Source organism: Pempheris klunzingeri, chromosome 8 (assembly GCF_042242105.1).
Source record: "Pempheris klunzingeri isolate RE-2024b chromosome 8, fPemKlu1.hap1, whole genome shotgun sequence".
Classification (NCBI taxonomy): Eukaryota; Metazoa; Chordata; class Actinopteri; order Acropomatiformes; family Pempheridae; genus Pempheris; species Pempheris klunzingeri.
In genome coordinates, this window is record NC_092019.1 from 19,709,001 (window position 1) to 19,733,362 (window position 24,362).

General features: G+C 40.9%; 3 protein-coding genes across 3 annotated transcripts; 1 reads left to right on the plus strand and 2 right to left on the minus strand.

Moving 5' to 3' along the window:
* The first annotated feature begins 476 nt into the window (after positions 1-476).
* On the plus strand, positions 477-3,990 carry taf12 (TAF12 RNA polymerase II, TATA box binding protein (TBP)-associated factor). The gene is made up of 6 exons (XM_070835643.1): positions 477-614; positions 1,239-1,470; positions 2,081-2,158; positions 2,318-2,432; positions 3,349-3,437; positions 3,616-3,990. Exons 2-6 carry the CDS (start codon positions 1,393-1,395, stop codon positions 3,649-3,651), a joined length of 396 nt encoding a protein of 131 aa, XP_070691744.1. The 5' UTR covers positions 477-614; positions 1,239-1,392; the 3' UTR covers positions 3,652-3,990.
* Positions 3,991-4,196: 206 nt separating this feature from the next.
* rab42b (RAB42, member RAS oncogene family) lies at positions 4,197-8,231 on the minus strand. Its single transcript, XM_070835642.1, has 3 exons — positions 7,899-8,231; positions 7,478-7,740; positions 4,197-6,504 (listed from the first exon to the last, which is right to left on the minus strand). The coding sequence occupies exons 1-3, from the start codon at positions 8,046-8,048 to the stop codon at positions 6,051-6,053; spliced, it is 867 nt and encodes a 288-aa protein (XP_070691743.1). The 5' UTR covers positions 8,049-8,231; the 3' UTR covers positions 4,197-6,050.
* Positions 8,232-9,577: 1,346 nt separating this feature from the next.
* LOC139205543 (CTP synthase 1-like) lies at positions 9,578-20,414 on the minus strand. Its single transcript, XM_070835793.1, has 18 exons — positions 20,310-20,414; positions 19,161-19,349; positions 18,727-18,897; positions 18,394-18,494; positions 16,900-17,016; positions 16,726-16,809; positions 16,381-16,461; positions 15,953-16,104; positions 15,369-15,501; positions 15,097-15,185; positions 14,444-14,538; positions 12,713-12,775; positions 12,530-12,573; positions 12,354-12,450; positions 12,204-12,259; positions 11,938-12,034; positions 11,553-11,697; positions 9,578-11,022 (listed from the first exon to the last, which is right to left on the minus strand). Exons 2-18 carry the CDS (start codon positions 19,324-19,326, stop codon positions 10,944-10,946), a joined length of 1,770 nt encoding a protein of 589 aa, XP_070691894.1. The 5' UTR covers positions 19,327-19,349; positions 20,310-20,414; the 3' UTR covers positions 9,578-10,943.
* Between the last annotated feature and the right edge of the window lie 3,948 nt (positions 20,415-24,362).

The window sequence follows — 24,362 nt, forward strand, 5'->3', positions numbered from 1 at the left end:
TTGCCTTACTGTAAGATGTCTTATATGAATATGACTGTCACTGAAGACAATGTGTGACAAATGCTGGTGGTTTAAAGTTTTGTTGCATAAAGAAACTATATAACTACGGTAATTATTTCTTTAAAGTATCTTGGCTTTGTAAACAGGCTTTATCATCAATGTCATTATCATTAGTTGTACATATTTATTGTTGTTGTTAGTAGCAGTATTAGTAGTAGTAATATTAGTATTCATGGAATAAACCTGTATGTAATAATATTTAATTGCCTGTGTGTTTATAATGTTTTTGTCTGTTTAATTAATAATAGAGGAGACGCTTCTACACCCTTCCTGTCCCAGTATGTTTATCTAGTTTGTACATCCCCTGCGAGCGAAGCACCATTTTATTGTTTACTTCTGACGTAGTTCCGGAAACTGTCCAGCAGGTGGCAGAGCAGAGGCGGCGTGTTGTCACCGGAAATGGACATAATCAAAGCGGAAGTCGAGTAAAAAAATTTTCCTCGCTGATTTTTCTAGCTCTACAGAGTCAATTTGAGGGAGTCTTTCTGTATCAAACTTACTCGTTGCTGTCGCAGCGACGCCGAAACATGGACAGATAGTGCTTGTTTAATTGGGTAAGTTGGCAATTCATCGCGTAATTTTAGGATGGAGCGCGCTTAAAGCCGCGCCGCTGGATTAGCTGCTAATGTTAGCCTGTCTGACTAAATCCAGAGCTTGGTAGCTGCTATTGTTTTTAGCACGTAACCTTATGTTAGCGCCGGTATTTTACGTGTTCGCTTCAGTTATTGAAGCAGCACAGCCGCTTATTAGATACTTGGCTGATCTTTCTATTTTACCAGTGTGGTGTTATTTTGCTAATGCAGTTAATATTTTGAATAGAGACCACAGCGAGGTTTCACGGCTAAGTTTCTGCATGTGTCCTGCAGCTGATTGTAATGATGATGGCTGTCAGCAAACTATTTATACTGCAAAATAAAGTTCTTTACATGCGAGTAAACGATTAAAACATGTGCTCTGTAATTGATTAAATTGGGGAGGCACAAATAGAAAGTGAAACAAAATTAAATGCACTGCAATTGACATTAACATAATTGCACAGAGCGGCTAAGGCATATTAGGACTGCAATAAGATCAACTTAAGGTTAACATGAATAAATTACTTTTCATAAATATGGTGGAAGCAGATTTGAGAAACTATGATGCTAATTGTTTGACTCATTTCTAATTATTTCCCCCAGAGTTACGGACGTGGCCCCTGTAAAAGATAATCCATCACATTTGTGCCCATCTCGGACGGTCTCTCAGGACGCTGACGGATTCAGGTACAGAGAAACAACAGTTTTTCCTCCTGTGAAACTCCAGAGTCCCTCCACTTTTCCTGAGGCCACCAGCATGGCTAACAGCACCACAACAGTAGTGAAGGGTCTGCCCCCCGGCCCTGCTGGCAGAAGTAGTCCAGAGGGATCTCAGGTCAGTCCACATCTTACTCATCAACCCCAAAGATCCTGCTGCTGGGCTGGTTAGCTGCACTGGCATCAGTGTAGAGTCCTGTTGACTTCACTGATTTCACACTGTAGCTTAGAAGCAGCGATATTTCCCTTGAGCTCCAGAATTGTTGTAAAAAGGTTTAACAAAGATTTTAAAAAATTGTTTAGTAAAATGGAATAACTACCCGCGTGCTGAATTACTGCATCATTTTGATCATAGCTGAGGTTGTGCAGTTTTCTACCACACAAACAGTCTTTTAATTACAGTCCCGTCGTCTTTTTGGCATGCACCATTAGTTCATTAGCAAGAGGAATACATTTTTTTTTTAACATGAGAGCTACCTGAAGTGTGGTTGATCTTATTAGACCTGTAACGTTTTTTTTACATGTGTGAAAAGTAATGATAAATCTCAGTGTCAAACTCAATTTTCAGCTCTGTAACCCATTTTGTGGGTCTTCACTGTAAATGTTTTAAAAAAAAAAAAAACAATCCTCACCCTCTGTTGTCATTTTAGCATTCAGGAGCACACTACACCTGCACACCCATATTCTCTTTGTAACTGAGTGAATGGACGCGTCTGCTTGTTTCCCAGGTGCTCAGTAAGAAGAAGCTGCAGGACCTGGTGAGAGAGATCGACCCGAATGAGCAGCTGGATGAGGATGTTGAGGAGGTCTGTCAGTGGTTTTAATTGCGGTTTCAAACCCAATCTGTACTTTAAATGTTTTTTCTATAAATGTAGAGTAAACATGGGCAGCAGTGGAATTTGTGGAGTGTTGTTTCCCTCTGCTGCACAGGATTGATGGTTTTCAAAATGCCCGTCTCTTCTCAGATGCTGCTACAAATTGCAGATGACTTTATAGAGAGTGTAGTGACAGCCGCCTGCCAACTGGCACGTCATCGCAAGTCTAACACTTTGGAAGTGAAGGATGTTCAGTTACATCTTGGTAAGTTGATGGTGTCTTTTTTTTAAGGGTTTTTACACTTAATATTTTCACGGTGATGGGTTTAGTGTCTCTCTATGGCTCCCACAAAAAGTGCCAAGTATGCATGATGTCATGGTCACCCTGTAATAACTGGGGGTAATTATGCTCAAAAATTGTGTCAGGATTTATAGCAAAATGATGACACTTACATGGCAGATTTACTGTGTTAATCACTTATTACTAAACCTTAAATGTTATCTGATTAATTTGCTCCACAATTAAAGTAATTTTCAAATAGGACTTTGAATGTAAAAAGTTACGTATCAAACTTTCTGTGCCTTTTCAAAAAAAATAAAAATAAATAAATCCTATGTGAACGTAGAAGGGAGCGAGCTTTTTTCAAAGCTTCTGACAGATGGCACCTCAAAGGGAAGCCTACATGGATCCATGTGCCGTGTAGGAAATACAAAAACAAAAGATGTTTGAAAATGTTATGCCCAAACATGAAGGAATCAGCATATTCTCCATCCTTGAGTTGTGCTTATCTCCTAGAGTGACCACAAACATTCCCAGTCAGAATTACAAGAGGTTCCTGAGACATTTTTAGAGAGATAGATTTGTATAGTTTATATAAGTTTAGGGCTCACATGGCAAACAAATAACTGGCAGGTACATAGTAATCACTGCTGCCTACTGTGTTCACCTTTAAAGCACAAATGTCTTTGTGGCGCTGACAACATTATTAACTATTTTTGGAACTGAGATCAAATTTGGGAATGTGACACTTTGTTGATAGACTGAGTTACTAACAAGGAAATGACGGCCCTGATGGCGCATGTCCTGGCTGTATATGTAAAGTGTTCAGTCACTGAACGTGTGTTGGAAGCCCTGCCCTGTTAATACAGCCTGTGTCCTGCTGACATTGTGCTTTTGTCAGAGCGCCAGTGGAACATGTGGATTCCTGGTTACGGCTCCGACGAGATCCGGCCGTTCAAGAAGGCGTGCACCACAGAGGCTCACAAACAGGTGAGCAACAGAAGGCTTTGTTTCTATCAGACGTGTCGGAATATTTAATATTAATGAATAGTGCACGTAGAGAAACGTGACAACTGATGATGAGCGAATAATCTTTTGTCAATGTTACTGATTTTGTTTTATATTGTAATGAAGACACACAGCCTAACTGTGTTTGCTTTACTTTCAGAGAATGGCGCTGATCCGCAAGACAACCAAAAAGTAGCAAGACTGCACACTAAGATGGTACACTATGCTGTACCCACTCTGTGTATCGTCTTTTCTTCGTTTTTTTGTTTGTTTTTTTCCTTTTCAACTGGGATTTTCTGGACTAGTGAATAAGAAAGATAAGGTTGGTGTGGGGGGGGTTCTTTTTATGTTTTTTTTTTTTTTTGGCATAAGGTAGTGTTTCATCATTATGGTTCCCTAACTTTTGAGTGTTTTGCCAGCACCATCACAGATTGTAATTATTGTCTGATTCTGTTTTGTTGCCATTAAGCTAAGCCTGGCAGAACTCTATTCATTGCATTTTTGTCAATAAACATTTACTGGAGTACTTCTTTTGGATTATGACTAATGCTGTATCTGGTTTACCTTTTTATACTCTGGAGCATTTGGATGTAAACGTTACAGATTTATGCCTCTTTTTTGAAATTTGTTGTTATTTTGCCAATAACGGATAATTATAATCGTTAAGTGTGTAAGAGATTATAGCACCGTTTACCCACTCACACGTTGCTGTTGATTATAGGCTTTTTTTTTCCCTTTTTAAATAGTGGGTGTAAAATGCCTAATTCCTACTGCAAATCGTGACCACAAATACAGTTAATCCTAATTGTCTCTGTTGTCAGGCATGTATGCGCTGTTATGTGTTGTTACCGAATATAGCAAGTTTTATTACATTAACAAATTTATTTTAGCCCCTCGTGCACATTTTATTTTTGTCTATTTCAACAAATTGTGACAGAAGCATTTTCACAATGTCCAATTTAAAAAAAAATAAATGATATTATCAAATGAGGAGACATTTTGGGATTATGGCATCTGTTGCCAGACTTAACTGAGAACAGTCAAGGGTTCTGCATACAGTACATAGGAGAGGGTTATATCTGAGTTTGTATGGAGGGCTTTTACCTTGCATGTAGCGTAAACAACAAAATTCATTCTTTGTGCTTGCAAGTGGTTCTGCACATCTATGACTGACAGTCCCAGGAGTTTGCTTCCTGTATATCTGTAGAGAATCAAGGGCACAAACTAGTCTATAGTTAAGGTAACAACCTGTCTAATTCTTTAACCTGGGTGTCTTTAAATAGCAAAATAAGAAAACACAGGAGGCGGTTCACCAACCAGATGAACACTAATTGTTAATGGAAGCCTGTCACAACATTTCAAAACAACTGTATTCAAACATACCCGAGAGTTTTTATGTAATCATTTCAACAACAGCCCCTGACTGCACTCACTTGCAGGGTGCGTTCCTGCTGCAGCAAAGCCTTTTTCTAGAAAACTACTCAGCCCCAAAAGATACATTTAAATAGAGGCTGAGGGTCATCTTTCTCATCTCCACCATGGGACCCCCACACCATAACTGCTGCCAGTCATGGACAGAACAAGCAACGTAGACAAAAATCACAGATTTATGTCCAGAAATGGACTCTGTGGTTTTTTTACACAACCATCATTAATCATCATGCAACTCCTTGGGGCAACAGGACCACCTGGTTGGCACTGTAAAGGTCATGAGGTCCAAAAATCAATAGTAGAGAAGATGTGATTTGTATCCATTAATCTATAGTCTGCTGTTGTAGAGTGAATGTGGTAATAGCCTTTGATCAATAAGAAAAAAAGCTACGGGATCTACATCCCCTGCCCCACTGATCTGAGGTAAGCAATGATCTCATCAGTCCGAGTTAGTCTGATTAGCTTTGGGCCTAGCATCTCACCCAAGAGAGCAGGAGACTCTGTCGACTTTTTCAAGGCCCCATAAACACAAAAAGCTATAGATTTTCTGTAATTAATTTTGCAGGTAATATTTTTCAAGGTTTACCATCTTAGAGTTGCCTGTCAGCATGCTATCATTGGCCAATTAGCACTAAACACAAAGTACAGCTGTGACTCACTGGACTGTCATTGAGCACATTGAAATATTGACCTGATGAGTGTGCTGGATTAAAAGTTAACAGGCCTTGAACACCTGTGATAAATTTCACAGCAATCGTCAAGACTGGATGCTGGATGAAAAGATCACTAAACTCAGTGGGAAATAATCATGGAAATCCATCCAAAAGGTTTTAGGTTTTATCACGCTGGATCAAAGTGGTGAGTGACCCGCTGACCAACATCCTAATGCCGCTTGTAATGCTAAAGCCATCATTTAAACAAAACTTTTATTTCTAAAGTTAAATCTTCACCCACTTCGGGAATCTCAAAGTATTTTACATATAAAGTCAAATGTTTCCTCAAATCAGTCTCATTGGAAAATAAAAGGTGCAAAAGATGCGTGTCAGTGTTTCACGATGGTCATGTCATTACAGTAGAACCCCTGCACGAATCCAGCTCCCTGGAGGCTGGGTTTGGTTCTGCAGTAACATAAGGTGCATATGGGCGACCACCACCAGTCCATAGTTAACCACAGCACTTCTTGTTGTCGTTCTTGGGAGCTGTGCTGGGCTGTGCCGTGCTGGCTCTCTGTAACTGCAGTGCCTGTGGTGCGGTACACTTGACTCCGTCCCAGCCCTCTTGCAGCTCCACCTCTCCACTCAAAAGACCCTGGTAGACCCGCCGAGTGAGCAGCTCAAAGGCATCCCTCACGTTCTGGCCGGTCTTAGCAGAGGCCTCCACATAGGGCATCCCCAGCTGCCCGGCCAGTTTCTCAGCCTGTTCCCGACTCACCACCCTCTCCCCATGAGCGTCTCGGTCGTTCTTCTGGCCCACCAGGACGAACAGGACCTTGTGCGGCCTCACTCGCTCGCACACCTCAGCATGCCACTCCTTAATGTGGTCAAAGGAGGCTCGGTTGGTCAAGTCAAACACCAGCAGGCTTCCGACTGAGTTGCGGTAATAAGAACGGGTCACTGACCTTAGGAAACAAAAAAGACACGAAGGGGGGGGGGGTGAGGAAAGAGGGAGGAGGTTTGAATTTCAACACATTAACACATCCCAGATCCCTCACTGGGCAGTGCAGAGTTCAGACTTTGCTACCAAGTTATTTCCTGTTCCAGTGAGCAAATAATCAGCTGATTCTCTGCTCTGTTTGTGTTTGACTGTGAGCTCTTTTAGATAAGCAGATTGACAGAGACTGTTTCTCGATAAGAAACTGATAGCCACTATGTTTTTCTCACCTTAATCATGAAACTACCAAGAGACATCTAGTTCCCCAATGAGTCACCGAACGTTTAAACTGAAGCAAAGGCTTAGTAAAGGATCTTCCCAGCAGCCGGTTGGTCAAACTTACTTCATCATTGGAATACTTCTTAATGAAAACAACCCTGATTTGTCTGAGCTTTTAGCTGACTCATGTGGGATTAGCGGGCCTCAGATATCATGGAGAGGAGGTGAACACAAACAGGCATAGTTTGCAATTTGCCACGGTTCATTCAACTGGAGAACTGAAATAATGATTTCAGAGACAGAATAAAACATGTTGCTGCTAGCCTTTTCATTAAATATGCTGTGCAGGAAGAATAATGCATTTCCAAAGGTCTGCCTCCTCCACTTTGAGCATTACACACAGTGCATCTCTGTACACACTGCCCACTGATCTTGTGAGGGTGACAGGGCGGATACACAATCATAGCTGAAAGCAAACAAAGATGAACAGCTCCTGTGTGAATGGAATCACCAGTGGGAGTTTATTTGAATGGTATATTTGCATGCATGCTAGTCATTTCTTTAATAATTATCTAAAGAATGGAGTTCTTTGTTTAGCTGTCTTACACAAATAGGCACCTTGCTACAAGGCCTGGTGCATGAAGAGGGTGACTGCCACTGGAGGGATGTTACATTTCGACTGGCACCAGCGTAAAAAAGACAGACACCTTGGTCGTCCTCACCTGAACCTCTCCTGTCCAGCTGTGTCCCAGAACTGCAGCTTGACTCGGACTCCCGGTTCCACCTCCAGGAAGTGAACATAGAAGTCCACGCCCACCGTCTGGTTGATGGACTCCAGGAACAAGTCTTCAGTGTAGCGCTTCAACAAGGAGGACTTGCCCACCGTGGAGTCCCCAAGCATGATGATCCGGAACTGGTACTGCCACAAGGTCAGGTCCATTGTTACTGGCAGTGGGAAACGTGGGGTGAAGACAGTGAAGACGGCCTGTGGGGATACAAAGGTGTATAGAATAAGTAAAGTAAAAAATAAAATACACACTGCAGGAATTTTAAAAGGGGTTGTAGGTGAGGTTAGGAATGGCTGAGAGGGAATGTATCGAACAGCCTGAGGGTTAGAAAAAGAGAGAAAGAAATAGATGAAACCTGCAAGCGACCAGCGATCCCCACACCAGCTTCCCCACCAACTGGTTCCCTGTCTTTGATGCTCCAAGTGTTGAGAAACAACCGCAGCAGCCACTTGTCATGAACTTCACAATCAGTAGGTAGGTAGTAGGAGTCTGTGTTCACAATCATCCAAATCTCCTACGCTGTTGATGGCAGCAGCGCAAGTCTCTCAGTCTCATTTCCATGCTGGTACGTCAAATCCTCTAAAGCAGGTATACAGAGAACTCTGTCCAACAAAGTAGATCCCAGTATCTCTGCAGATTCGCATCTGAGCTGCTGATCTTAACTGTTACTGTAAAGCATGGGCATGAGTGTGCTGTGCAGGGGTGTGGACTTATAAAAGTTTGCCTGTTGATACTTGACAAAGGGTTGGGCAACAGCATAAGGACACAGGGAGGACTGCTTTGGAAAGGGGGGGGCTGGATGTGGGAGGGAAAAGGGGAGGGATTATAAGGAGGTATTAGTTGAATTTAACACTATATCAGGGCAAACAGTGCAGTTTGCTGCTGTCACCATCTCATAACTGCATGTCACCATTTACAATCATAGTAAGTGCAGGTGAGTGTAGGCAACTATTTGCCCGTACAGTTTGCAGCAGATCTTATCACTTTATGGTTTCGTCTGTAGAGTGAACAGTGGCACCTAAAAAAGGGAAGTTGATAACAATAGGGCTTTACATTCCCTGGGAAACACTAGGGAAAGGCTCAGGATGTGTCTGCCTACTGTAATTCAGCCATTGTGGCTATTTTAGTATTTAAAAGAACAAAAGTGACATAAAGTAACAAAACAAAATTAAAAAAAAAAATTAAAGATCATCAAAATCTGTAGCAGCATCACGGATTTTCAAAAGAAAAGTCGGTCTGATTTAGATTGCAAACGGTTCATAAAGAAAGCAGAAAATAGCCTGACAGCATCCATCCCCCTACTCCCGGAGTTTCAGACCTTGTCATTGGGTTCCTGCTTCAAATACCCACTGAAAACCAAATACAAACCCTCCTTCATACCCTCAGCCATCTCACTGTAAACTTCATTAATGAAAGGTAAAACCAGCTCAACCACCCAACCACACGTGGTGAGTATTGCTGTAATTTTAATAGTGCTTAATCATAGAGTACTTACATACAACCACTTGCCTTTCTGGGGACAGATTAAGTTCTACTTGACTTGATTACCTGAACATAGGTGCCTGTCATTTAAAGGCACAATCTGTAAGCCAAATAAAAACACTATTAGTATCCTTTCAAAAAGCAGAAATCAACCACAGTAAATCAATATTCTAAATGCACAATTAGACACTGGCATTACCTCAAATTGACTGACCTTTTTAAGCATAATCACCACTAGACCACAACTAAATGTAAGTAATTGTGTTTTGGTTCTGTTTAAGATTTAATTCGTTTCCTTACATAATTGCAGTAAATCTCAGCAGCCACCTTTTCATATTGAGGGGTGTAAAGAATAGGACAGGCTCTAGGGCATGCTACAGCTGTAGGACTCTATTTTTGTACAGAAATAAATACACCAGGGGCCAATGTTCAGATGCTCCTAACGCTCAGTAATCAGTGAATATAAAGATGTGTGCGCATCAATGCATGTCTTTTTACAGAAGGCCAGATTGTCAAGAGGAATAAAATATGTTTATTCAGAATGACCAAATATATCACATCACACATGCATCTGAACTTCATAAATAGTGTTTGACAAGACCGTAAGAGAAAATGCAACTTGGAAGCTTGATGCTTATCATCCACAATTGGCAGCTACTGATGCTTTGAGATCAAATCCAGCTTTTTGTTTCATATGTCAAGCTTTGTTTTTCAGTTACCGTTGACTTGAGGGTCACTTTAACTTGGCCTGATTGTCAGATGACTGTGCATCAGCATAACTCATTTTAGGAAGTTCTGGCTCAGATTTGGCAGTAAAACTATGTCTGCTGATGTCAGCAGGCAAAAGGTCCCAAACGAAGAAGCCATGCAACCTGAACTGGTGAGTTCGAGTTTCAGGGCGTAAAAAAATAACTTAACACCCCAATGGGTTTACCTATTGCAACTTTCATGCAGAAAAGAAAACTTGTAATATAGATTGATGCCTAAACAATTTACTTTACTATGAAAGAAAATTCATATACAACCCACAGTCCCAAAAGCACGACTTTTTGGTGTCATACTTGTACAGATTTGCACACACACTAATAATAACTGTGATACAGTGCAAGATTACTTGCATGTGGTTTACACACTTTGGTGCAGTGACCCTCAATGAGTGTTAGGACGTGTAAACCGGCATCAAACCTAAAAAGACAAATACATTAAATCCAACAACAAACATTCAAATGAGGCAACTGTATCAATTTATAAACTGTCATGGAACACAGGCAAAAAGTCAAAAAGAACTGTGCGAAGATATAATGTGTCCCTCAGTGTTTTCATCCATCGGACTGGATTGATTTGCAGGGTACCAACCTTGCACGGTCCCTGAGTCCTACTCTAAGCCCTTTGTCAGTGTTGCTTCCTGCAAACTGATCTGCTTTTTCTGAGCTAGTAACAAGTTTCTGTACCCAGCTGCAAAATACACAACCCACCTCCTCACAATTTTGCGCACGCATCATGATCTTTAAGTTGCGAGACACTGCACATACTGTATATCAATACGCTGAGGTCTTCTCATTCATGTCTCATGCTCTTCTATTTTTTCATTCGACACAAGTTTTCTATACAGGTACTCCACAAAGTCAACATCTTTTCTTACAGTTCCTCCATTAAAGACATGATTCCCTCTTCTGCTTACTGCAGCAACTCTAAAGCCCCACAGAGTTAACGTCAAGACATCCCTTTACTTACACTGAAGGCATAATATAGTCAGAGTATAAATTATTAACACAATGTACCAATCAGAATGTAAAAACTTAAAAAAAAAAAAAAAGCTTTGCTTTTGCAGTGTCAGTCAAGGGCAGACCGAGATTTTTTTTTTGTGGGCCTTGCCTTTATCTGCATGAGTGACACGAGCACAATATGTGCATTAGTCTCACGACAAAGAGGGGAACTTCAGCTCAGAGAAGTCCGCTTCAGGGGAGCTGCTGCCGCTGTGATCGCTGTAAGTATCCCTGCAATGGAGGATGAATACAGAAAATTAGTATTATAGCAGCAAAGCCCAACAGGAATTGATTTGGTGTGATTGCAGGTGCAATGATGACATGGTGTCACAGTAAATTGCAACGGCTATACCCACAGGGCTTTTGATGTAATTACACTGCATAGTAATATAGGAGTGTAAATGATGCTGAATAAAAATAGGCTCATAAATTTCCATTCATGTTTACACGTCAACTAAATTTGAGTAAATTCAGTGATGCATAATACATACTTTATAAACGATGGTAAAAAATTGCTTAACCTCCTACGTACCCTGTTAACCAAAGCTACGGTAAAGAATACATTTTAACCAACCAGCATTTAAGTCGCCACTAATTAAGCTCTAAAATAACAGAACAGTTTACTGTTGAAATTATTGTTTAAGAAAGTAAAAAAAGTGGAACATCAGAATAAGCTAAACCTATGAACTACTGGAGAGGTTTCATTTTCACTTTCAACAAATGCAGCTTGAATTAACACATTTGCTGCGGCAGAGTTTAACCTGGGAGAGAGGCGACAGCCCTTGGTCAGGTAGTTCTGGAGTTTTCCTACAGCAGCCAGCAGCAGACCAAAGTATGGAGGAGACGGCGTGATGGGCCTTGAGGTGAACTCTGGATGGTACTGCACTCCAACAAAGTAACAATGATCTGAAACAGCAAAGATGGGTCGATTAGTACATACGTATTAAACTCCATCACTCTCGGCTGCATGTACCATAGTTAGCATTTGATTTGTAAGAGAAAAAAAGTGTACATTCATATTTACACAGATGTTGGGAGAGTACGTCCTCAACCTCAGCCGGGGTGAAAGCTTTTAGGTGATATACAGCATGCTGTATATCATATATCATGCTGGATTCTTGCTTTTAAATAATGCTTTCAACTCACCATCCAATTCAATGACCTCCATTCGCTCTCCTTCCACATCCTGGCCGACAAACTGAAGGCCCTTTTTCTCAAAGTGGTGCTTCAGCTCAGGGTTCACCTACAATGAAAAAAAGGGGTTTTCGAAAAATAAGGCTTCTCTTAGGATACTTCTACCAAAAAGAAATATGAAAAGGTAATATCAGGTCCCTACGGCATGTACAGGCAGAATAAGAGCATTCGTGCTGCCAGGTAAAAACACAACTTTAAAATCTTGTTTTGGCCTGTACCTCAAATCTGTGTCGGTGCCTCTCCTCAACATATTCCACATCTCTGTACAGTTTTCCTGGAAGGAAATACCAGTGATCAGAAACAAAATAGTTGGAAAGACCAAAAAGCCAGTAGCACAATATTAATATTAATTGAAGAGGGATACACACTCAGCACACTGGTGTTGGATCTGAAAATGGTTCTCCTCTTCCCTAACCTCATAGTCCCACCCATCTGCCCTGGGTTGTGCTCCGGCATGTCAATCACCTGTCGAGATCAAACAGGACGTTAAAGACTGTGCTGCTGAAATGATGTGATATGAGCATGGCAGAAAAAGATAACCTACCACGGGGTGTTTGGATTCTGGATTAAATTCTGTGGAGTTGGCATCTGAAAAAGATAAGCGAAAACTGATCTAAGCTGAAATCAACTTCCCAACAGGCCTAACGTTTATTCATCATTAAATTAGAAACCATGGGGATCAAATGTTTCTTAGCAGTGTCCCCAGCTGAACTGCGCAATTACTCACCTTCCCATCCGAGAACATTGCGGGCGAACTCGCACACCGCCAGCTGCATGCCCAAACACACACCTGCACAAAACAAGACCAGCAGGATTCTTGTATAATACGAACTATTGTAAGGATTCATAAATAAGGAAGACTGAACAAGATCCCCACTGTGCGAACCACTTACATGAATAGCACTAAACTATTTGCATATGATTATACAGTGCCTATAAAAAGTATTCACCTCTCTTTGGACAATTTTGTCTTTCATTATTTCTACAACTGTGAATGTTGTAAGTGGATGCAATTAAACTTTTTTCTGATAAAAAAAAAACTTTCTTTGATGCCAAAATGAGAACAAATGTCTACAAATGCATCTTAATTACATACAAATGTAACAAACTAAGTAACTAATTGCACCAGTGCTCATGCCCTCCAGGTCTATATTTTTTAGAGTCACCCGTGGCAGCAATTTCAGCTTATATGGATAGAGTAGGTACACCTGAACACAACATTTTTACTCATTTGGCTTTGCATAATTGCTTAACATATGTAATGTTGCATTGAGATTGAGCATTTTTTTCCCCACACTTTCTCAATTGGTTTCTCTTTTTCATTCTGTGTAGCTTTGGCTTTATATTTTAGGCAGACGTTGATCACAATTTACAGCTTTCTGACAGACTGTGGCAGATTTTCCTTAAAGTTTCCTTTGTATTTTGTCAGTTAAATTTTGCCCTTCACAAACCTTTCAGGGCTTCCCCGCAGCACGATGCTGCCAGATAGGCGAAGGGCACTGAATTTAATATGCAGCTTCTTCTCCAAGTTACACCAGCAGCAATTTAAGTGTGTCAGCACAAACTGCTGGAATATGTATGCAATTAATTGTGCAGTATTTTGTTTTCTACATTTGTACTTAATTTATGACATAGGTTAATAGAAAAGTGAAAAGTGATGGTGTAGATATTCATTTAGTTGTTTTATCCACAGTAATGCAAGTATGAATCAGCACACCAATATATATGCTATATCTTAAACAAGAGTCAACAGGTTTGCTCATAGCATGAAAACTTATAATATGATATAGGGCTGTGCAATATGATGATATACGGATATTGCATGATAATACTATTTAAATGTGTTACAACAATATTTTTTTATCATTTGGATGCAGTCTTGTGTTCTTCCACACAGATAAAGACAGGAAATCTGCATGAAGGCAACACAAAGAAGCATGGAGGAGAGAGAGAACATGACACAGAGCAGAGTAGCTCTGAACAGGAGAAAGACCAGCCGAGACAAAACATGGAGCTCGTACCTGAAAGAGGAGTTACTTCTGACAAGGACCAGAAAACTGTACGTTGCCAATTCTGCTGCAGACTGATCCATACAACAGACTCAAACACCACTAACCTCTTCTGCCACCTACACAAGAATCACGTCCAGCAATACGGAGAGAGACTACTGATGAGGTACAACCAAGTGCTCAAGACAAACCCCAGACTGAGACGCAAAAAGAGGCAGAGTAAGTAGAATTAATTAAGTATGTAATTCAAAATGTAATAAGAAACAGGCCTTTCCATGTGGTAATTTTATGTAAACTATTTATTCATTGAATTTACAGAAAATGTGCTATATCGCCACGTATCATCATCTGGCGATATTGGAAAATATGATTTTGGTCATATCACACAGCCCTATTGAGAGAGAAGGCAGAATTTATCAGTATTATTAAGTATTTTGAAGCTCTCTTACCCAGAAATGGCTTATTCTGTTTCCTCGCCCAGTTAATAGCCAGCATCTTGCCCTCTGTCCCTCTCACACCAAAACCTCCTGGTACCAACACCCCACTGTAAGGACGAAGAGAGGAATGACAGCCTCACTTCATCTTATCAATGAGTCCAGACTAACTTTAAGAAAAGTTACAGTACATTTTGTACGAGACATCTATTATTTGACTCAACAGACACAACTCTTGACAGTACAAAGTAATTTTTTACCACGCAGAGAGGTGCGCAGATCTGTAATTTAAGCTGATGATGAAAGTACTGCCTATACGTGCTTGTTAGCTTTGGTGATTAAATACAACATCCAGATCCACACAAGACAATTATGTGTACCAATTCACATATATAATTGGGAGAAATTCAGTTTTTTAGTCACTTCTTCACACATTTGGAGAAATTACAGTTCATTGCAGACATAATCTACATGAAGATGTAATAAAACCATGTGAATTTCTACAAAGCACTAAAATCCACTGACCAGTTGATGAAGCTGTGTTTACTAGTGGGCACAGCACTCTACTGCCATCATGTGGCATACATCCCTGCCTCACCATAGTGGAAAACTTTTTTCAACATCACCCAAGTGTACTGGCACCTGTTCTCCCAGGTTTGTTTACTCACTGAGAACTGCAGAGTTTCTGCCAGGCCTCGTGATATTTCACTGGCTCGTCTTGCAGAGTGGTACTCTCCAGGTCTGCTGAGTCTATGTACTGTGATAATAACAGCAAACAGCATAATTTGGAAGATCAGTCAACATCACAGCCAACACGCTAACTTCTGTATAAATACAGGCTATTTTAAAGGTGCTATGTAACAACAGTCAACAGAAACTGCAGTGATGCTCAATCCAGAAATCAATACACAAAATGTTAAAGTGTGAAATGTTTCCATACCTTGACCTCTAGTTTGTGATTAATGGCCAGGGCTGAGTGCTCTAGGGCCTTGATAACGGAGGTGTAGGAGTCAGATAACTTTGTGTATTTCCCCACCAGCGCTATGGAAACATGCTCCAAGAGACGGTCAGATCTGAAAAGAGAGGGGGATGATTCAAAGCGGTGAATTGGTGCGTCATTTAATCATGACTTCACAGCTATTCAAAGAATAATTTGATGATCAGCCTCCAAAATATGCTTTAATGACTGAGTCATTGTTTTTTCTAGCACAATTCCTAGAAGTGACAAAGTGTCTCTGTGATTAAACTGACTGAAGAGGGTCTGATTTTAGATTAGATTAGATTAGATTAAACTTAATTGTCATTGCACATGTCACAGGTACAAGGCAACGAAATGCAGATTGCATCTAACCAGAAGTGCACAAACGGTAGCTATATACAAAAGTGCAGATATTAAATGATACATAATATGTGTATAATATGAATAATATACAGTCTGTACAGTGGTGCAAATTGTGCTTATCAAAAATGTGTCCCTTCAGGAAGATGTAGACTTGTAAAGGTTAGCGGCGAGAACCTCCTCACCTTTCAGCCATCTCCTTCCACTTTGCGAGCGTCTTCCTGGGCCTCATCTCGACAGTTAGCATCAGCCGCTCACAGAAGTAGCTCACAACACCCTGGTTCTCCAGCAGAAGGGGAACTCTGTAGAGTGATGAGACATCATGGACACAGATCACCTGGAAAGAAATACAAAACATGTTATTTCATCTTGAAGGGATAAAAACGCTGAGCAATGTTAAATTGTTTATATGTGATATACAATATAATAGTGCATCTGATTTAAAACAAATCTGCAGATGTTAATTACAATTATTACAAACTAACCCATATATCCAATTACACTATTGTTGAATTGGGTTGGCTTTTGTGATATTTTACCCCCTCTGTTATCAAATACAACAATACAACATCATAACAGATGTAGAGAATTACATCATGACACGGTACTTCACCTGTGTGGGCTCCACATGACAAAACATGGAGATCTTCTCCTTAACAGCCCTTTCTAGGGGCGTTGAACAGCGGCACATAATCTGTCAAAAACAAATAGGTTTAGTTATATCGGGACATACAACAACAGGACCAGGGTATAGTTTCAAAGATTCCAATCTTAACATAACATGATATATTCAATTCTATGTCAGATTTTTGCTTGGTTGTGCACACCATGAGATGCATACGTAACCAAGAATTATTGGTCGTAGATTATATAATCCTAAAGGGAAAGCAGATACATGACCTCTTTATGTCTGGGCTGCAGGAGGGAAAGCTTAAAAGCAAATTGTAATCTGACTCACCAAATCTGGAGACAAGCCCAGCCCTCTGAGCTCCCGGACACTGTTCTGGGTCGGTTTGGTTTTCTGCTCTCCCGTGGCGTTGGGCTGAGCGTACAAAAAGATCATCTCAAACTTGTAGCATAAATGTGTGTGTGATTAATATGTGACGTGTGTGTTTTCATCAGCGTGTCGTACCTGTGGTACCAGGCTGACATGGATGTTGCAGAAGTTCTCCCTCTTCACCTTGAACTGAAACTGTCTGAAGGCCTCAATGAAGGGCATGCTTTCAATGTCCCCCACTGTGCCTCCCAGCTGTTGACAAAACACCAGCTCAGACCATAGAACTGCATGCATGAACAAACACGTTGTTTCTCAGCGCCTTACATAACTCTGACACAGCGTCATATAAGTACAAAATGTCATCAGCCGCACTGCGCCCTTAATATAGTCAGAGCCAGTTTTGATGTGTGCAAAATGAACTGCTGGAGGCAAAGCAAGGCAAGGCAAGTTAATTTTCATTGCACCTTTCAACAGCAAGGCAATTCAAAGAGCCAGACAGAAAATGTATTAAGATAAGATGTAAGAGAGAGAAAGAGACTAAGCCTCTTAAAATAGGATTTTTAAAAGACTGAAATTCAATAAAATAGAAGTTAGAAATAAGATAAGTATAAGAAGTGCAGTTACACTCAAGTTTGCCTTAATAATATGCAATGGAAAACAGAAATGTTTTAGATAATCTGTGGTCTAGACAGTTCAGAACAAAACAGCAGATCAGGAAAATATTCTGTCTCCAAACCATTCAGTGCTTCACAAACCAATAGTGCTCTTTTAAAACAGGAAGCCAGTGAAGAACTGTGGAGTGATGTGATCCACTACCCTGGTCTCAGAGGTCTGACTCAGCTGCAGCTGTCTGATCGACTTTTGAGAGAGACTTCTGAGGACGGCCTTACAGCAGTCCAGCCTACTGAGGATAAACGCATGGACAAGCTTTTCTGAATCCTGCTGAGGCGCAAGTCGTTAAAGTGATGGTAGGATGATTTTGTAATTGTCTTGATGTGAATGTTCGAGTCCATGACTACACCAAGATTTCTTGCTTGGTTTTTGGCGTTAGCGACTGGAGTTGGACACTGACTTTGAATCTTTCTTCTTTGGGTACAAAGACAATTATTTCTGTTTTATATCAGAATAATAATTCAACTTCTTCATGAGTGTTTTAGACCCCAGATATGCTACACATTAAACACTTTAACAGTAATATTGTCAAAGAAAAACTTTTTTGCCAGGGTTGGAAACAGAGGCAGGCTTACAGGGAAGGATAGTTTTACAGACACAAATCCATTTTTAATCACTCGATTTGTCAGTTTTTCAAAATAATGTTTGTTTTCTGCTCCACTGACAGATCCATATGTGCCAGTTCAACAATTTCTCCCACTGCTTGCTGAATAGTGTCAATATTTTTGTTGCTTCAGGCAACATGCACGGCTTCATTTCTGATTGAAACTCCCTCCATTTCTCTTCAATGCACTAAATACATTCCCTGGTCACAAATCCATTGCAGTTGCTGAAGTATTTGACACTTTTGATTTGTCCAAGAGGGATTTCAGTGTCCATTTGCACTGAATGCAAAACCCAGCTTCCTGCTTGGTGAGAACAAGAGAGACAAGAGACAAGTACCTCAGACCAACTTACCTCTATGACACAAACTTGAGGCTCCACACCATCATCATCTACTGAGATCTTGGCCTGCTTCACCACCCATTCCTGGATGGCATCTGTGATGTGGGGGACGACTGCAAACGGATTTACAGAACAAAAGTCATATAAAACCAACACTTCTATCTGGACATACTTAGGGAACAAAATACAGCTCTCTAGCTCTACAGACACAAACAGAAAAACACACAAAATATAGATACAGTACAAACAATCATGTGACTGTGATGTATGTATTGGGACCAAACTTCCACTACTTTTGGGTAAAGTAAAGGGGAGCTTTCATGTTTAGGAGGTGCACCCACTCACCTTGCACAGTCTTGCCCAGGTAGTCTCCCCTCCTCTCCTTGTTGATGACCCACTGGTAGATCTTCCCAGTGGTGAGGTTGTTGTCTCTGGTAAGACGGATGTCCAGGAAACGCTCGTAGTTCCCCAAGTCCAAATCCACCTCACCGCCATCGTCGAGAACAAAAACCTCACCTGCACAACACAGACATTACATACATGTATCATAAAGTTTGTGAAACAGCAGATCCAAAACTGGTAGAAAAGCAATGCTTTGCTCACTGACACAACACACATCTACTGAGCTTGCCTCAAGCCACCCAGCAAAGGGCTGTCTGTGTACCGACATGCTACAACACCACATATTGCCCGCAAGACTTGACCGCACAATCAAATAAAACAGCAGATGATAGATCAAAGATAAAACGGAACCTTGTTTAACGTCCTCAATTACTCACCATGTTCATAAGGTGAAAAGGTGCCTGCATCAATATTGATGTACGGATCAATTTTTATGGCTGTGACATGAAGGCCGCATGCCTTGAGGATTGTTCCCACGCTGCTGGCAATGATTCCCTTACCAATACCAGATATGACACCGCCAGTAACCAAGATGTACTTCATAGTGGTATCTAAAGATTATATACCTAAAAAACAAGAAGACAGGTATTAAGTAAATAGCAATAATGCAATAATAGTAGTACTCCTCTACATGTATGCAGCGGATCTCCAACCGCTCAAGCTGCTCAAACACGTGAGATGAAGCATTATGAGCTATGGATGCGCTCTACTACTCATGTGGACAACTAATATTTAAAGCCTCAATCTGTTTAATTGACAGGTGCATTTAACATACAACTATCCTTTTATTCTCACTAGATCACAAGTGAAAATAGAGGTTTGTTTTGCTCATTTTATTTCTGTGTTTTCAGACCGCACCCATGTGACATTATGAGCCTGTGACAACATTAGAAAACATTAAAAACAGTCAATCTGGCAGTGGTAGCAGCTCAGATTCCTGCGTTTTAAAACTTGGAGGTGGGGCTGGTCATTTGTTTACATCTGGATGGCGGACTAGGTCTTTACTTTGTCCGGACACATAACGCACAGCTACAGTGAACGAGACTGGGAGTGTGTTTAAAGCTGCTCATGTGTTATAAATGCTGCAGGTTTGACACTGTGCTCACCAGATCACCTTATTTTAAATGGCGGGAAAGAAAAGCGCGCAAATAGGAAGGAGGGCATCCCTGAGGGCTTTCTGGGTTGTTTCAACCTTGACATTACAATGCCTGTCTTACTTATGAGTAAATCATCGCTCAGTACGTCATTGTACAAAGCTGTTAAACTGGAACTGCTGGTAGTTTGGTCGAGCGTAGCTATCGACCCACAAGTTAGACCCAAGAACTGCTCTGCCACAACTCGTTATGCATTTTGACGATTAACATTTATTATTATTTTTTTAAACGACATGTTAATGAACACCGAGGGAACGTCAATATGTCCAGCCAGTGGAAAACAGCTGTTAAGTTAGCTCGCTAATTTCGACTAACTTAACTTTGCAGCGTTTTAAGCACACCGTGAATGTCTTTAAAACCGCCCAAACTTACCTAGCAGCTAAAGAAAGGAGGCGGCGTTGGTGAATCTCTAGCAGCTGTTGTTGTTGAATTTAACTAACTGCGCAGCACCAGGCTCCACGTTCCCGCTGCAGGAGAGACACGTGTAGGAGCGGAAAGCTGAGCCACTGCTTCTCGGCACCACTACCTGGTTCCTTCCGCTTCAGCGTTGCCCGGGTAACTGTATGCCCTCTTCTCAGCTTGTCAGGAAGACGTTCGTGTCCCGCCCCCGCAGGATCCACCAATCAGCTGCACGGATTCAGGGTTCGGGGTACCGGAAGAGTCTCACTGATTGGCTGAACTCTGGGCGGTGCGTTTCCCACTTCTCTCGCGTTTTTACCGTTTGACGTCACACGTATTGAAGTGAATGAAGTATTTCAAGGTCAACGCAAGTGCAAGTTATTCTAATAAGAAAATTAAATAGCAATTAATAAAAAAAATCATCAGTCCTCTCTAAACATAATCAGTTAATCATGTGGTGCTGTCCTTGTACAGTAGATGCACGTCTTTGCTACAACTGTTCACAGATATATGTTGAGATATCCTCATGTATTATATATATAATTTTTTTTAATATTTTTTAAAATCCCATGATTATGTTACTTGCTCTTCTTTTTACTTGTATTTGTTCTGTCAAGCAGTAGCCTCACCACTAGATGGCACATGAGTTCTATGCTGCATTATTCAGCATAAAATCTAGGCTAAAGTGAGCTTTTTTACATGCATAGGGTTATTCACAAATATAGAAACACAGTAATTTCATGGAGGGAAGAGTGGCATCAGATGGAGCAAGAAAGAGCAAAATAGCAGTGTATGCAAAGGTATTCTTGTAGATTCTGGTTTGCTGGATTGAGACACTACAAAATAGAGCAGTGGTCCCTCAAAACCCCATTTATACTGTAACACTGTTATGAGATATTAGAGTTTTCCTTCTTGTATTCAATGTCGTGCTGCTCCAGTTTTGCTGTGGGTAATGAGAGTGGTGATTCTAATTCATTTCTGTCCATGATCTTGATCTAATTAAAGACCTCATCCCTGCCACCTCATTTTCATAAGCTGTTCCCTTCAATTACATCTGACAAGTGAGCACAGACACACATTAACCTCCTGCGTGAAGAGGTTCTGTGCTTTCGTTATCTCTCTGCAATCTCGATATAAGAGAGAGATGGCAATTCAAAGGTAATTCCACGTCCTTGAATGCACCTTTTTGGAAACCACATCTGTGGATCACAGTACCGACCTACAGTATGTACAAAGTAAAGCCTCAGCCTGCAATATTTTGGTCATATCTCTCTGACTGTGGCCAAAGTGATTGTCTATATAATGTTTTTTACCCTCCACAAAGAGTAAATAGCTAAGTCTTGAGAGATCTGGAGACTGAATGAAATTTTACTCAAAATAACTTATAACAGGCTATGAGTCTATCAAAGGGAGGGAAATGGACCTGACCTGATTTGTCCACCTAAATCATATTAGCCCTCATACAAAATTGATTGACTTTGCTACTATTAAAACAGGCATAAAATCCTATATCACACTGCAGGCTTGGGACAGTGACAGCTGTGTCAGTGACCATAAAATGAAAGCCCAAAGTGACACGTTTATGGACTCATACTTCAGTTTGGTTAGGAATTTTTGAATGAATACATTGACATTTTGGAAAATACGCTAATTTCTGCTCTTTTGAAGTTAGCTGAGAAGATTGATACCATGGAGCTAGAGCCAGGAAGTTGCTGTACTTTGCTGCTGTTTGCCGTGAAATATTTCCTGCATGTAATTCCTTTTCTATTTCCATTTTTATGGAGATTGAAAAAAAAAGATACTTTATAATAAGTGAGCTTTACTGGTGTCGCTAGACTTATTTTTGAACTTTGGACAGCGTCAGCATCGCAGTTTCCTTTACCTCTTTACGCTGAGTTAAGCTAATTCCATCAACTCCGTACTCAACACACAGTCATTACTTCCTGTATCATGTATGTCAATAATAATTGACTATGGTGATTATCAGCAGCAGAAATCAGAAGAAAAAGGCTGCTGACTAATGTTTCCTGGAACTAATGTGATGGAGTTCTGTTAAATAACCCAAAAATATCTTGGTCATTTAAATTTATCTTCTCACTTTTCTCTCTTGACTAATTATTACGTTTTAGGAACAACACCGATACGACCCTCTAAGACAACCTATTGCATGTAATGTGGTGGTGTAACAATAAACTAAACTGGTTCATAACAAAAGTATAAATACAAAAGTAAAATTGTCTGCAAGCTAAAAGGAGGATAGAAACATCCTATAAAAGTAAAATATCAGTTCATGTTGGCAGCTCTTTCTTCGCCTCCACTCTGTGAAGTTAGATAGCACCAGGGTCAGATGTCACGAGCTGCTCCGCTCTCCCAGGCCTCCAGTGGGCTGGAGACGTCCAACTCCCTGCTCAAACAGCCGCACAAAGAAACAGTAGCCCACATCCCCCGCACCCCACACACATTATTTATGAATGGGAGTGGTGCCTTTCCTATCCTTTTGTAGTTTTGGAATGTGCAAGATAGATCGATTTAAGAAGGGAACACAGATGGCTCTTAAGGCACAATGCAGTACACAAGCACTCAGAGGAAAAGTGAGCTCTTGGGCAATTAGTGTCATTATGGCTGCTCATGTGCTTGGTGGGCTGGATAAACAGTGGCTTTGGCGGCAAATGGTTAGGCATGTGGGTAGCATGGATAATGATGATCAGAGTAGTACTTGCAGCAGAGCAAAAATACACACTGAACAATTTTAACCAGGTGATGGACAGAATACAAAGGGTTTCTCTTGAAACAGGGACAAGCTGTGATTTAAGTGTATCAGGTTTTAAAGGTATGCGCTTAAGGACCGAAGTCAATGTTTTTAATTAATCTACAAAATGATCATTTAGTCTATAAAATGCCAAAAAATGGCCATCACAAGTTCGCAAAGCTTCTGTCATGAAATTGCTTGTTATTGACCAACGGTCCAAAACCCAGAAGTATTCCATACTGATAAATGATGATAAATGAAATGAAACAAATACGCTTTTGTTCATCATTATGCAATACCTTGATTATATTTTGCGAACACTATTACATGAAATCAGAGATATTTCTGTAAATGTACAAATTCTTGAGAGACACACACACACACACACACACACACACACACACACACACACACACACACACACAATATGACAACAAGGTCAGGTGCGGTTGTGTGAACAAGACAATAGTCTCCCTGATAAATCCAGCTCATAGACCACTGGGGAAACCCACACTCTGAGTTAGTTGTCATTGTCTTAAACCCACTTAATACTCTGTTTACGCTATGTGCGTGTGTGCGTGCACGCTTGTGTGGGAGTGTGACATCTACCATTTGCTTCTCATTGCCTAAGCCACAAGTTATTGAGAAAACAAATGTCAGTTGAAGGGCGTTGTCTGTTTGGTGTCTGCACTGAGAGTTAGTCTTTCTTCCCGCTACTTGGAGCAAATCTAATTTGATTATGAGCACCAGTGAGGAAAGGCACTGAGGGAGAGAGTTTATTGGATAACATAGGACCAAGGATGACAATAGAGAGATGGGAGGGAGTGAAATGGAGAGAAATAGAAATTGAGTGATTTTGTGAGAGAGAAGGGTAGAGAGACGCTCAGATTGAGAGAAAGAGAGTCTCTTCCCATGGGGGATGAGAGTCTGGATCAGCGCCCGGTATGCCACTGCACTGTCATCTGCGAGCTGCCTTTGTACACGTATGGAGGCCAGCATATCCCATGATCCTCGCCTATTATCCCGACCCAACTCCTAGCATGTGGCCTCCTGCTCTCTCCAGCCTACTTCTTCCCTGCCTGCTCCCCTCGAGCTCACTCCATTCTGCACCTTTCCTCTCTCCCTATTCTATCCTTCGTCTCTCCTCTACCCCATAACCCCCTACTCATCCTCACCATCACTTCACTCTTCCTTTCGCCACCTCTCTTTTCTTTCTCCCAGCCAAAGCACAGCTAGAGGCTGGGCCTCTGCCACCTCCATGAAAACAGATGACAGTG

Coding starts and splice junctions, on each gene's coding strand:
- LOC139205543 (XM_070835793.1), bottom strand. CDS start 19,326: ATGAAGTACATCTTGGTTACTGGCGGTGTCATATCTGGTATTGGTAAG. Junction 18,495..18,726: donor CCTGGGCAAGACTGTGCAAG/GTGAGTGGGTGC, acceptor ATCCGTTTGCAG/TCGTCCCCCACATCACAGAT. Junction 11,023..11,552: donor GGCTGTCGCCTCTCTCCCAG/GTTAAACTCTGC, acceptor CCTCCATTGCAG/GGATACTTACAGCGATCACA.
- rab42b (XM_070835642.1), bottom strand. CDS start 8,048: ATGATTGTGAACACAGACTCCTACTACCTACCTACTGATTGTGAAGTT. Junction 7,741..7,898: donor GGATCGCTGGTCGCTTGCAG/GTTTCATCTATT, acceptor GTATCCCCACAG/GCCGTCTTCACTGTCTTCAC. Junction 6,505..7,477: donor GCTGGACAGGAGAGGTTCAG/GTGAGGACGACC, acceptor TTGTTTCCTAAG/GTCAGTGACCCGTTCTTATT.
- taf12 (XM_070835643.1), top strand. CDS start 1,393: ATGGCTAACAGCACCACAACAGTAGTGAAGGGTCTGCCCCCCGGCCCT. Junction 2,159..2,317: donor TGGATGAGGATGTTGAGGAG/GTCTGTCAGTGG, acceptor GTCTCTTCTCAG/ATGCTGCTACAAATTGCAGA. Junction 3,438..3,615: donor CCACAGAGGCTCACAAACAG/GTGAGCAACAGA, acceptor CTTTACTTTCAG/AGAATGGCGCTGATCCGCAA.